We start from the raw sequence: 14,531 nt of genomic DNA on the forward strand, positions 1-14,531 counted from the left end.
AAACTTCTGATAGTGGAATTTGTTTTCACGGACCTTCAATTGAACATCGTCATTCCAAAACCAAAAATCTTGTCTTGTTGTTGACTTGTCTGTGGTGCGCACACGGTGAAGAAGTCAATATTGCAATCAGTTGATATAATAGTGCGCTTCATCAGCGGGTCATGAAATTATTCGACCTCTTTGATGGCTTCACAGAATTCGCCGGAGATAGAAATGCCAACATCGTATTGAATGTGTGAACTACTAAAATAAAGGAGGCTATGGCCATTTTTACTGCATTCGTGTTCTAAATCGCAACGTTTGCCACCAGACCATCGCGTTTCTCGTAGAGCACAGATATCAGTGGGTCTTTTCCGAAGGGTTCTTGCAAGTTCCTCAGTTTATCAAGTGAGGGTGCCAATATTTAACGTGCAGACTGGTATTTGTTTTGCTCGCTGCTTCAGTGTGTCAAGATCCTTTGCCCATTTTTCGACAAGACCGGACCCGTCCTGCCGCATCGACTGTGGTGAACGCCTTAGCATGTCTCCAGAGCATAGGACTCATTGCAATCATTTTGTAACAACATTGGATGCATTTTTATTTATCTCTTTACCTGGTCTCAGTATTTTATTTTTGTTTTACTGAGGATAGTACAAAGTACGTTGCCTCAAACCCTCCTCCATTACTTGAGCTTGGGACCAGCATGCAATGTATAATAGTAAAGCAAATGGAGATCAGAGAATAAAATGGAAGGAAGACCTACGTGGCGAATATTGGATAATGATTTTTTATTTCGTTGAATGTAGATTCAAGGCATGAACTACAATATATTCTAATTGAAGCCATAATACCCTAGTAATGCCAAGAGATTTCTTCACTTTTTGCGGTGGACTTTAATTCAGGAAGTCGTCTAAGTGCTACAATTCCACAATATATCTCCTTGAAATTTTTATGTACGGTATGATATACTCAGGGCTTCATGGAAATATCAATGTAAAATAACTAATTATTTCGTTTTTTTTTTATTAACGTAGCGCTTCTGCTTCTGCTTTACCTTATCAATTTTTCGGAACGACACTCATATTGTACCCAAAGCATTTTTATAAAATTTCTACAATACTGATAAGTAAAAAATTGTATTGCTGTACAAGGAAAAATCATTATTTTATAATTATGGAAACATTTTTAATTGAGCGTAGATTAGAGAACAATAATATACATAATACTATATAGAATAAAAGTAAATGAGAAATGTATCTTATATAAACCCAAGCTGCAGTTTCCTGCAATCTAAACTGGCTTATCTTTATCTGGCGAATTTCAGAATTGTCTCGCAGAATTTTCAAACAACACTGCCAGTAATCGGGAAAAGATTGCCTCGGTTTTGAAGGTCATCTAGAATCAACCCTGTATAAAACGAGCCGATTTTGGTCGAAATTTCAGTTATGATTCTTAGTCTTAAAGTCTTTCAGTTTACGTAGAAATGGAGTGGCATCTAATTTTTATTCTGATTGCTGGTATTAAATAACAAACAATATTGACTAAACATACATTTAAAACAAAAACAAACTACCAACAACTATTTATAATCTGAAAGAATAATTCAGTTTTAGTGCTCTAAATAAAGTTTTGCAATCTAAATAATTCAACCAAAAATTGAGTAGTTAAGATTTTCAAGTAGAATTTCATTAGCTAAGTTTTCAAGTTGGAGTTTTCAATATGGAAAAATGGGAATTCAATGTTTTTACACAAACCAATTTCATTTTATTCGTCCTCCTCAGGTGTCCTTATAAATGTATCTGAATCTTCTTCGATTACGGAACGGAACAAATTTATTCTGTATTATGGGTAAATTGGGTGGCCAAGTAAAATTACGTTGACATTCAGATAGTACCCACTTTTCAGATCGGATTCATCTGAAGTGTTCAGCATAGCGGACGGTACTAAACTACTAAATAGTTTACATTTCGATAACTTGAAAAAGACAGTGATTTACGTGCACGGATACATAGAAAATCAAACATCAGTTAGCGTGAAAACGATCGTGGATGCTTATCGTCAAAGAGACGATTACAACATTATTACTCTGGATTGGCACGACGATGCTTCAGGAGATTATTTACTTAATGCTGTCATCAATGTCAACAGGGTACATATTTAGTAGTTAATTGTAATAGTCATATTATAGGAAACTGGATCCTGATATTATATATTTTTCTGAGAGGGTTAATTTTTCTTTATTACTCTTAACACATCACTTGAACTAACTACATTTGTTTGGAAGATGCTTCCGTTTCAAAAAGCTCCATCAATATTATTTGACGCTTGTATTTGCTTTTAATGGCTCCCCAAAAATTAACAAAAATCGGAACGCATATGTACATATTTCTGTATCGCGTTTAATTCGCATTTATATATATTTTATTTTTAATCAATTGCAGTTGGGAAAAGCACTTGGAGCAATCATTCTTGAAATAATAAATGCCGGCCTGGAAGTTAATAAGCTGCACTTAGTGGGTCATTCACTGGGAGGTCAAATGGTGGGCAGAATAGGAGGCGAAGTGAGAAGCAAATCAGAAGGGAAGATAGTTCTGAAGCGGTGAGCAGTATCTTATTCAATTTTTTTTTTAATCCTCAAGAAGCATGTTTTTCCAACTTTCAGAATCTCCGCTTTGGACCCTGCATTCCCTGGATTTTATGGTCTATTCTTAAAACATATAACACATGACGATGCAGAATTTGTTGATATTATCCATACAGATGCTTGGCGTTATGGAGCTCCAGAGGACTCAGGCACTGTAGATTTTTGGCCTAATGGCGGAAAATCTCTACAGGCTGGCTGCCCTCGTAGGGGTTTAAAATTGCTTACAGACAATGGTAAGTTTTATTAAATACAAACTATGAAAAGATGCAAATCTCTATCACATCAAACTCTTATAGGAATCTTAAAACAAAGGTACATTGATTTTACCATGTCTCTCCCTTTCAGTCTCAATCTATTACAAATTATTAAGCACCCAAACAAATCTTTCTTTCAACATGGGTATTTCACTCCTCCTGTGATCTAAGCACTTCCTCTACAACATTTTTCAACAACATAATTGTTGTTTGGTTGTTATAAGGATTTGGTGGAAATCCTAAAAAGACACCGACTTATATACCCGCGGCACTGTCGTCAAATGTTACTTCGCGAGGAGGGCTTTACACTAGCACGACTAAGTTCGTCGGGCTTTCCGGGCTAGATCCAGTTCCTGCAACTTTTCCTGTATCGTAGTTTCTGTTGCATTTATCGCATTCCAATTTGCTTCCAACTTCAGCATCTCCTTCACGAAATTATCGGATCCAATAACAGCGCTGAGGGCGTCGTGCTCCAGGCCATCGGATGTAGCTGCGCCTCCGGGACATTCTATTCCAATCCAAAGCGATGCAAGTGCTTCCTGTCTCCACCACGTCCCGTAAGGAACTGTGTTAGGTGGTAATTCAAATCTCCGTGTTTTCGCTCGATCCACCTCTCAATACACGGGACCAGTGTATGGGTTAAGCGCGTTTTTTTTGGAATTATCTCACCGTTGCTGCTCTCCTGCACAACTCCTTCCTAGTGGCTTTTCGGAAGCCCGCAGTTACTCTAGCCTTTGTTAGAGATGAGCTAGCCTTTGCTGTTTTCTTGCGCGCATAGTCCAAGTACCCCCTGAAGTTCAAGTTGGCATCGATCATTACCCCCAGGTATCTAATGATGGATTTTGAAACGACCTAGTAATTATCAACCCGGATTTGGACAGTATTGTTTTGCCTGCAGGAGCCCTTTCGGGAACACCTGCTGTCACAATATATTCCTTCGGCCCGTCGTTCATCTTGTGCCAAAAAAGTTTCTCTGAGAGGTAACTCCCGACTATCCGAGCTGAGTAACCATGGACACCCGGTTTAGCCGAAATACCCTTAATCCAACCTGATAAACCTGATAAACACTTACCAGCGCCCGATGCCTCCCGAGCTAGGTTCAAGACCAATGCTATTACATTGACCGTGGACCGCGCTCTCCGAAACCTATACTGCCGCTACGATAGACCACTCGATAGCTCGACGAACCAAAACGGCCTGTTGTATGTCACCCTCTCTAAAATTTTTCCTATAGTGTCTAAAAGACTCATAGGGCGATATGAAGAGGGGGCACCAGGTGGGTTTTGTAGCTTCGGAAGTAGACTTTTCTGCTGGAGAGGAAACATTTCTTCTATCATGCATGACACAAATGTGCTAGTTTACCATGCGGGCCGGATGTAAGCAGCCAACTTCAGGGCTTTGTTCGGATTTTTGTCCAATGCCAGAGCCTTATTCTCCATAATTCGTCCACAACTCTTTTTTAGTTCCTCCTTGGCCACCGCTGAGATTGAGAAGACGTCCTGCTGAACCATTGGCCAAGATCCATTTGCTTCCTGTTCGGGAAAAGGTTTGTTTGTTTATTTTGAGCAAGAACCGCGGGCACGTTACTTGGGATGATTTTTGTCCAGGAATATTGTTCATTGCGACCTTGTAAGCAGCACCCCATGAATTCGTATTTACCTCAATTCTGCTTACTTTCCCGTGTAGTTATTTGCTTTCTACCTTGCTACAATTCTGCTTCCCGTATAGTTCTCTTCCGAAGATCGCTATATTCTTTCTCCGACTGCCGATACTCTGAATTCCTTCTTATCCTCTGATAAACCTCTTCGCTCGCAATAACGATACACGATATTTCTTAGTTCCACCAGTAGTTTGGTCTCCTACTGTGGTCGTGAACTTCTTCTAAAGCCGCCAGGAACCTATCTTGGTTTTTCCATTTCTGTTGTTCATTTGACTGTCGCCTCCTCCGTTTCTGATGTCGAGAAAGATGACCTGGTGGTCACTGTGGCTGAGCCCTACAGCCGCAGACCATCCTTCTCGCCAACGAGGTACTGAGGTGAGTCAGATCGACGAATGGGCCTAACCCTCTGGGTCGGAAGGTGGGCACACATCCAACGTTGACTAGTACAATGTCCCTCGTATTCGTCACTTGACTTCTCCAATCCAAGTCCCACGCGTCTAGCGTCCAACACCAAGCCGTCTAGCATCTCCTCATATTGCACTAATGTTGAACTAGTAGCAGAGTAACAGCTGTAGATATAGGCGCCGTTCAGTTTTGACCTTACAGAGCCGCCACCCTGGAATGTCATTGTTTCTTGCAACAGCAAGTCTTGAGCTGCCTCACAATGGTTGAGGTTGGTTTGTATCAACCTCATTAACCCTACGATTTCGCTCCCTCCTTTATACGGAATGCCTTCCACTACCTGCAATGTGCCGGTAGTCCACTTCCTTTTTCTTTGCACAACATGCGCCGTGAATTTCCAGTGTCGTCTTTGATAAGATGGTCCTCTTCTCCACACTTCCTGGACTTCCTGTTCCCCCAATATTATGAAAACCTAGAAATCAATATAGAAAAATCAGCGTAGCTATACAAACCTGATGAATGGGTGAAATTATTACCACTTTTCAGTGTAATATCTGCACCCACTCTTAAATATCAAGGATCAATCAGTAAGTTTTGTGCAAAACCATACCTTGTTAAAATCGGCTTATTGTCTGTCTGTTGGCAGTTAGGGGCACTTTTCTCTAAAACCACTACACCGATTCAAATGAAATTTGGTGGATATATGGGAACTTTTTAAAGGGAAGCTTCCAATACAATGTAAAATGAAGGGTTTCAGCTACTACTTTCATTTACATACTTTATGCAGAATCCAGCCTTTGCTTTTTTGAAAACGTTATTTCAGGGTTCTTAAGCCGAACTCACCATTCAAATATTCAATAAAGTTTGAAATCAGTCTGAATGGATGTATCAAATAGAGACTCTGAATCGCACATTTTTTGAATGCCTTCAAGAAGCTTATCCTATTAATCGAGGCGAAAGCGCAAAAACTTAGGAAATCAACCAAACGACTTCTGAGTCGCACTTGCAAAAACAACAAGATGGAAACTAATTAAACTTCCGGAACTCACATCGCAAATATAAGGGGCTCCTAAAACTCCCGAGGCGTATCTATGTACTTTAAAGTATAATGTAAGGTAGTGTTGTGTACCTAAAAGAGATGACTTGGCTAAGTTTGACTCTCTTAGGACACCGGATAGAAATCTAGGGTTGAATCTGTATAGACTCGTTTGCAAGTACACCACATGTGAGACCAGGTGGCCGACGTGGGAGGAAGAGAATTAGCCGTTTCTGCAAACCTTTCAACACTGAAGTATTGCAAGGAGGGAACACTACTAGAAGAGTGACCTCCTTCAAACACTTCAAAACGCCTAGTTTGGATAGCATCTATCCAGCGATGCTAGTAGAGTAGAGGGCATCTAGAGCCAATTTTAAACTATGTTTCTCGAGGATACAATGATCTGAGTCCATTGAGGGCGTTGAAAACTATTCTTTAAGTATACATAATTTTCACACATTTTTTCATACAGTGCGTTAACCATACCTACACCCCATCGCTTGCAGTTACCTGAAATGTGCGTCACGATTTTCCGCATTTGGTGCGATCCACTCGTCAACCTTCTTGGGGAAGTGGATTCCACTGCATGGAGTAACCACCAATGCAATTGTCGCCCTTCCCTAATGTGTAACCTATCCACTGCCACTTCGCCGAATACATTGCTTACGAGGGCCAGACCAGTGCGCCGACCAAGTTTTTCGTTTGAGATAGTATTAGGCCAGCGTACTCTGATGACGACGCAGCTTTTGTGTAACAGTGGATTTAACTTTCTATATGCTATTCCCATATAGCAAAACAGAAAGCTTGGTGTTGAGAAAAAAGCATTACCAGATTTTAGACAAGGCAGCGAAAGCGGAAAGCATTATTAATGTGTCGCACGTTGCACAATATTCAGTTAGACGTCACCTTCGGCAAACCGCCAGACTGAGAAACTTAATGTTGTTGGTCTTTATCTTCTGTCCAACTATACTTGCCTCTCTTTCCAATTCTAGAGCCGTTTGCCCAAGGTTCAAAACCCGGTGAGAGCTGATGTCATCAGCGCAGGCGAGGTGTTTGAGAATAGATATAAACGTCCATTGGGTTCTTCCATATCCTCCGGATAAAGCAGCACACAGAACGTGGTGTTGTTCTAATAATAGTTATTAGTTTCTCTAGAATTCCAAAATGATCCGTAGTATTGTGCGTGTGTGTGTGGTGTGGTCAATGCAGGAAAGTCCGGAGCAGAAACCAGCCTGCGCTCGGTCGATCACGCTTTCGAGATGTTTTTTTAATGCATTGCAGAATTATTTTAGCTATCATGTTTGCGACGGCAGGGAGGACGCAGAGATCCAATTGCCACACTCAAAATGGGTTCTCTTCTTCCGCCCTCTGGGGAAAGTCCCATATTCTCAAGTGGAAGTAGCAGAACTCCAGCAACTGCAGATGCAGCGATGAATGACTCTGCCAGGAGACTATCAAGTCCAGCCGGTTTACTCCGTTTGAATGCATTGATGGCCGAAATGATTTCTCTTCTGCATCCGCATGTTACGGTGACTATCCATCTCATCCACATGAGGCCGAACTTCACCGAATGTGATACGGTTAAGAACCCTGGTGAAGTTATTTTACCAGCTTTTCAGTTGCTCGCCATCGTGGATGAGAACTCGACCGTTAACGTCCTTGGCAGCACCACAGGACTAAGTTTTCGACCACATACAAGCTCTTTCATGATTGTATACACATCTGAAATTATTATCTTCCGTTTCCCTTACCAGCACAATAGCAAATTCCCTTTTGTCATGGTGCACACTACACTGAACTTCTCGGGATTCTGCTCGGATTGGATATCTGGTATAGGAGTTCCAGCGCATCACACCCGACATAATTCGTAGCGTCCAACAGAGCTCATCGATCTACTCGCACGATTCCACAGTGAGCCAGATCTTATGACGATTCTTCGGGACGTAACGATGACCTACGCAGCGCCTGGGAATAAGGGTTTTTTGTTTGCAGCCTAATACTCGTCGATATTCTCAGGCGGGTTATTCAATGTATATGCCATCCGATCAGGGAGATAGCTCTCCGACTGTCGAGAAACAACTAGATCATACAAGGGGTTGAAGTTGAACTCAGGGGTCGCAGCCCTCCAACCATGCGAAAAGTGTCGGACACTACATGCAAGCAAACGTAAGCAACCATCAGGCGGTTATCCGTTTCGTTTCGTGCTAGGGCGTCTCTCCCAACATACATCCAAGAGGCAACTCCTAAATCTATTGTTGCAGTCAGAGTCCCAACTTTTTATTTCGGTTAGGTCTAGAGGGTGCACCATTCTGCGGACCCTCGGTACTGTTGTCGACGAGCGTTAGCACATTCCAGAAACAACTCATAGTTCGAAACCTCCACCCTACCCTGATCTCATTGAAATCCTTCAATACATATATGGATGACCTTATCTTTCGGTTTCGACCAAGGACAGAACAAGTAATCAAACTCGTTTGAATTTATATTTAAACACGATTAGTGTATCTTTTCAAGTAGAAACCATCCGACAAACCCAAATAACGTGAAACAATAATATCTTACTGGAATATGAGTTAGATACCGAAATTTTCACTCGTATAAATGGTGCCTTCAAATTACTGGTAAAGCTAGCGGTGCCTCATTACAAGTCATCCTAGGATCCAGTTTTCGCACGATTCGCCGTGTAGCTGGACTTTCCCCTCACTGCTCCATCTCAAATAATTGTAACATGATCCACACGTCGATTATTCTACGAAATAGATTACGTTGCATAACAGAGCCAGCGAAACAATTGTCACTTCTTCTTAATTCGCGACCTATTCACTGTCACTTCCGTTGCTTTTAGGCCCGTACGCTAGGAGGAGTCTATATTTCAAATTAACATATTTTAGACCAAAGTACAAGGAGATGCCATCTGCATAGCCAAGATGTTTGAGAAAGGATATCACTGTTTTTTTAACTATAGAATTTCTTTATCTAAGTGCATAACTCACCTAACGCACTCTCTACATGTTACCAGTATTTTAACTATGATATTACCTCTATGGGAGCAAAGAGCACAGACAGAATAGACCACAGTAATTCTGTTGTCTCTCAAAATGTTTTCTTCTACTTCCACTTTTTATCCAATAATTCGTTGATATCTACCACAAGAGCTGATTGTAGCCTGCAGCTTAACAATAACAACATTTGTACGGAAAAGCGTCAACTTAATTACCGTTTGTTTTCAAAAAGTATCTTCATTGTATATGAAAATCTACACCATGAATGTGTTCTCCAATAGTTTTCCTACTGGTCATGCATTCTGTTTCACCCTTACCTATACTAAGTTTCCTTATTATGTTCAAGTAAATGAAAAGTAAGTGTAGAAACTAAAACATTCCTTCCTTTTTTCCTTGAATTTTAATTAAAAATAATATTTCAAAATATCTCAAAAGAACATCCATACTAACTGTTTTATCTCGATTTTCTATGTGGCAGCTTTAGACAAATTTAATAGTAACGGGAAAAGTGAAACGAATATTTTATGATAATACAAGTTAAGATCCTTAAAAATAATTTTTGTTCTAGACCTTTGCAGCCATTGGCGATCATGGAGATTTTGGGCTGAAAGCGTCGCCCGAAAGGGTACTCAACAGTTCAATGCAGTTAGGGCCAAGCACTGGAGTGCATTCAAAGAAGGAGATGTTGGAAGAGAAGAGGGTGTAGTTATGGGAAACGATTGTCCAACTAAGTAAGACTGAAATTCACATGATCATACCGTGTTAACTAAATGGTTTTTTTTTTAATTTTCAGTATAACTGGAACCTATTTTCTCCAAACAAATAGCGAAAGTCCTTTCGCACGCGGTGAAGCAGGAACAAAGTATACAGAAATTATTTAAAATCGGTTTAAATTTGAATTGTTTAATTTCATTCTATATGTAAATCATTGAGAATAAAAAGCAAAAATCCTGAAAAAAAAACTAAGGAATTGTGCCGCGCAGAAGGAAATGTAGACTTTTTAATTATTATTTGAAAAACATATATGTAGGGAAAATTCTTAAGCATTAAAAAAATAATCCGCTACTCTTACGGATGTCAAGCATCAGATAAGGAAATAAACAAGTCGCGAAACCGGAAGCTATACGTTTTGGTTTTTCTTATATTTTGAACTTTAGATATACGTTTCTTTATTGGTACATAATTAAAACTTAAAAATAACTCTTTAAGTGTTTCCAAATTCGGAAATAAATATTGAAGAGAGAAATACATATTATGATCATGCAGCAAACAAATATGTATATGCATGAATCTAAATTGGGCATTCCGGTTTGCTGTGTAGACCATATATATATATATATGCCTGGCGTACCAGGTTTATCCTCACCTGAGTTGCAAACGCAGAGCTGCATGCGACCAGGTGCGTGTCATGGGTTGCGGATAATGACATGACCCACCGGGTCAGCTACGAATATCGCAAGTTAATCTTGTAAATAAGTAGCCGCGGACAAGCAGAACGTTTCCCTTTGTGTTCGCCCTCCTTTACCGATTCTTCCCGTTCAGGGGGAATAAACCTCCTTAACAAATCCGTAATCCGGGGTGAAGGGATCGACGCGCCTATCGGATGAATTGCAGTGACGTTACACTGTATTTCAGCGGCTCCCCTCCAAATACCTTTCCTACCTTTGGAGGTAACCATGGGACATTGCAACATTGGGGCTCTGTTGCAGGGTTGACTGCCTCCCCAACACTCGTGGGAACAGAATTGGAAAAAATATTTCAAATTCTTTTAATGGGACCCCAGGGACACGAAGATAGTACCCAACACGGTTAAGGGTCGTTCAACAATACCAGAGCGGCTCTTCGCCCTTGAATGTTTTGGCGGTTATGCCGTCAACCACCAAGGACGGGAGACCTAGGCGTCGTATGGTTTGGACGAACCAACTTAACGAATTTATCGTCCGCGCCTATTACCGTGTCACGGATTTGAAACGGAATCCATCAGGGTGCAGACATCGACTCCATGACGCGTTAATAACTCGCTTCCCGGTCATGTTCCGGAGCAGAACGTTGTCAATCAATATAGGGTGATAGTGAATAACAACCGAGTAGCCTTACCAACTAGGCAACAAATCTTCCAAGAGGTTTCACTTGAGCTCGGGCTGGAGTCATCAAGTTACCGGAGTAATCAAAGGAGTAACACAAGCACTGCACCTGTAAGGCACTCCATGAATCCAGTAGTCATGAGAAGCTTAGTAACTGGGGATGTCGACCCAATTTATAATGAGGCTTTGACCGCATCCCAGGTCGCATTCACAGAGTATGCTGAGATTCTCCCAGACGCTAGGCCAAAGATCCCAAAACTGAAATTTACTTCGGCAACTACTAACATCATTGCTGCCGTTGACAGAATTTTGGCTGATCGTTTGGCTAGCGAGATTACTGCTACAGAGGTTCACAGCCTGATCTACGTAGCAGCTGCCACGGTTATTCGTCTCCATAACCAACATCTTAGAGCGAATAACAGAGGTATGCGCAGAAGGACTTTACCGTTCTGGGTGTTTCGACTCAACAAAAGAGTCGAAAAGTTGAGAAAGGAGATTGGTCGTGTGGCGCAAGCACTCCTTGGAAATCCATTACCAAGAGTGCACAGATGCGTTGCAAACATCATTGGAAACTACCATCTGTCCAATGATATGCCAACCGAAGAAATCCTCGAGGTGCTGAGGCAGAAACTTGCGGTATGCTCCAATCGCATCCGTAAGTATCAAAAAAGCTTTCAACGAAGGACAAACAACACCTTGTTCTTCCAGAACCAGCGGGGATTCTACAAAAATCTCACCAACTCAGACAGGGAAAGTATCCTCGATCTGGATCAGGCAGAAGATTTCCGGAGAAGTGTTTGGAGCGAATCTAGCCGTTGCAATTTAGAAGCAGCGTGACTCCCACACCTTATGCGTTCATGCGAGGCCCTCCCCGAAATGACCATGCCTGACGTAACTGAAGTCGACGTTGAAGCAGCCCTTGACAAGGCAGGTAACTGGAAGGCGTCAGGAGTTGACAAGATTCACAACTTCTGGCTGAAGCGGTTCAAGAGTACTCAGAGGATATTGGCAAATCAATTTAATCAGATGATTGCCGTTCCTGATTTAGTTCCACCATTTTTCACCACGGGGATAACTTTCCTCATCCCCAAGGAACAGGGTGCCTCTTGCCCTTCAAAATGTCGACCAATTACTTGTCTTCCTACCATCTACAAAGTCTTCACTTCAGTTCGGTGCGCGGACATCTCAAAACATCTTGATGTTCATAAATTGATAGCTGAGGAGCAAAAAGGATGCGCAAAAGGCTCCCGAGGCTGCAAAGGACAGCTTATAATCGATACGGTAGCTGTAAAGCAGGCTCCCCACCAAAAACGAAATATCTCGACAGCCTACATCGATTATAAATCAGCCTTTGACTCCATATCACATTCGTGGTTACTACAAGTGTTACGTTTGTATAAAATCAACGCGAATGTCGTTCTTCTTCTGAGAACAGTAATGAAGAATTGGAGCACGAAGCTATCGGTATCCTCACAAACATCAGGAGAGATACCAATCAGGCGTGGCATTTTCCAAGGCGACTCTCTAAGTCCACTGTGGTTTTGTTTGGCTTTGAATCCGCTATCCCATCTTTTGCATGAAAGCAAATACGGGTTCCAAGTCAAGCATGGCATATTGTCGAAATGTACATTAAGCCATTTAATGTACTTTGACGAAATCAAATTGTATGCCAAAGACGAGAACGAACTTCGCTCCTTGCTAGACATCACCATCCAGTTCAGCAGGGATATCGGCATGCAGTTGGGTTTGGAGAAATGTCGCATAAAAACAATTGTTCGGGGAAAACACACCGACAACGAAGGATACAGCCAAAATAACATCCGAATTGAGGGCATGGATTCGGACGACGTCTACAAATACCTCGGCATATTGCAAGCAACAACACCTGCTGTGGCAATAATCAAATCTAAGTTGCTAGGGGAATTTTAACGGCGTCTGGATCTTGTCCTTAAAACTGAGCTGTACGGGAAAAATAAAATCATGGCAATCAACACCTTCGCCATTCCCGTCCTTCTATACACTTTCGGTGTGATACAATGGAGTAATACTGATTTAGAATCTGTCAATAGACGGGTAAGGGTAGTTCTTGCAAACAACAACATGCATAATAGAGCTGCCGAAAAATTGAGGATCACTATCCCACGTCATCAGGGAGGAAGGGGGGTACTTGATTTAAAAACGTTGCACTACAATCAAGTGCATTCTCTTCGTGAGTTTTCTATGAGAAACAATCCTCTAGCCAAATACATCAGGCTACCGTCATGGCAGATAATAAATTATCTCCTTTGAACTTGAGAAGCAGAGAATGGGATCCCATGTCGAATGTTACTTCAGTCCAACAGAAGATCGACATGTGGAAAGAGAAACCCATTCACGGAGGTCATATAAAAAATTTGTTGTTGTCAGGCATTGACATCGAAGCCTCCAACAAATGGTTGACAAATGGTGTACTTTTCTATGAGACCGAAGCACTCCTAACTTCAATTCAGGATGCTTCGCTCCCAACAAAAAATTATAAACGGTACATTCTTCACGACTCCTCAATCACCAACTCCACTTGTAGGTTATGCAACTGTGAAGAGGAGACCATCCAGCACATAACATCTGCGTGCAGGATGTTGAGCAGTACCGAGTACACCAATCGTCATAACTCCGTCTGCAAGATTCTCCCTCAAAACCTTCCGTTGAAGTATAACTTAGTGGCAACCTACCATCCTTACTATAAGTATACTCCGCAGAGAATCTTGGAAAATGATCGGGTCAAACTACTGTGGGATCACACTATTGCCACCGACCATAGTGTTAATCATAACTGACCCGATCTAGTTCTGCTCTGAAGGAAGAACGAGCGTGCTTTATAATCGATGTAGCCGTACCGTTGGACCGGAACACTGTTGAAAAACAGCACGAAAAAATCCGGAACTACGGCCCCTTGGCAGACGATATGAAGCAGACTTGGAGACTACAAAAGATCCAAGTAGTCCCAGTAATAATTTCAGCGACGGGATTAGTCCCGCAGAACTTACATAAAGCGCTGAAAACGCTCGATCTTAGGGCTGGACTATACATGGAGATGCAAAAAGCGGTTATCCTTGCAACCTGTGCTATAGTCCGAAGAGTACTGTTCGGTAACAATCTGACCTAATGGGTTTCAGTCGTGATCCGCACTGTCTTCGATATAAGATCCACGTCTCTGTAGTATAGAACCTCCGCCTCATTGGCTGAAGTGTAGTAATACATTTTCGCATGGTCGCACACACTTTGCGTTAAAACGCATCATCGTAGTGATGCGAGCCTTTGAATGTTGCCTTCAGCCCATCGGGGTTCGTGGGCTTTTTTAATTATATATATATATATAAATGTGCTTGCATCTCAATTGAGCATCGGCCCCGCTAAAAACTTCGTATGCATGCCTAAGCGACTCCGTAATGGCCCTTAGTATCTTAGATTCACTTTATTGTGGCACTGAT

The 14,531-nt window shown here is 41.6% G+C and overlaps 1 protein-coding gene across 1 annotated transcript; it reads left to right on the forward strand.

Moving 5' to 3' along the window:
• Window positions 1-1,402: 1,402 nt before the first annotated feature.
• On the forward strand, window positions 1,403-9,967 carry LOC119647156 (pancreatic triacylglycerol lipase-like). Its single transcript, XM_038047963.1, has 7 exons — window positions 1,403-1,496; window positions 1,761-1,827; window positions 1,885-2,128; window positions 2,421-2,578; window positions 2,642-2,856; window positions 9,546-9,708; window positions 9,771-9,967. The coding sequence occupies exons 1-7, from the start codon at window positions 1,463-1,465 to the stop codon at window positions 9,856-9,858; spliced, it is 969 nt and encodes a 322-aa protein (XP_037903891.1). The 5' UTR covers window positions 1,403-1,462; the 3' UTR covers window positions 9,859-9,967.
• Window positions 9,968-14,531: the final 4,564 nt, after the last annotated feature.

This window comes from Hermetia illucens, chromosome 1, assembly GCF_905115235.1.
Source record: "Hermetia illucens chromosome 1, iHerIll2.2.curated.20191125, whole genome shotgun sequence".
Lineage (NCBI taxonomy): Eukaryota > Metazoa > Arthropoda > Insecta > Diptera > Stratiomyidae > Hermetia > Hermetia illucens.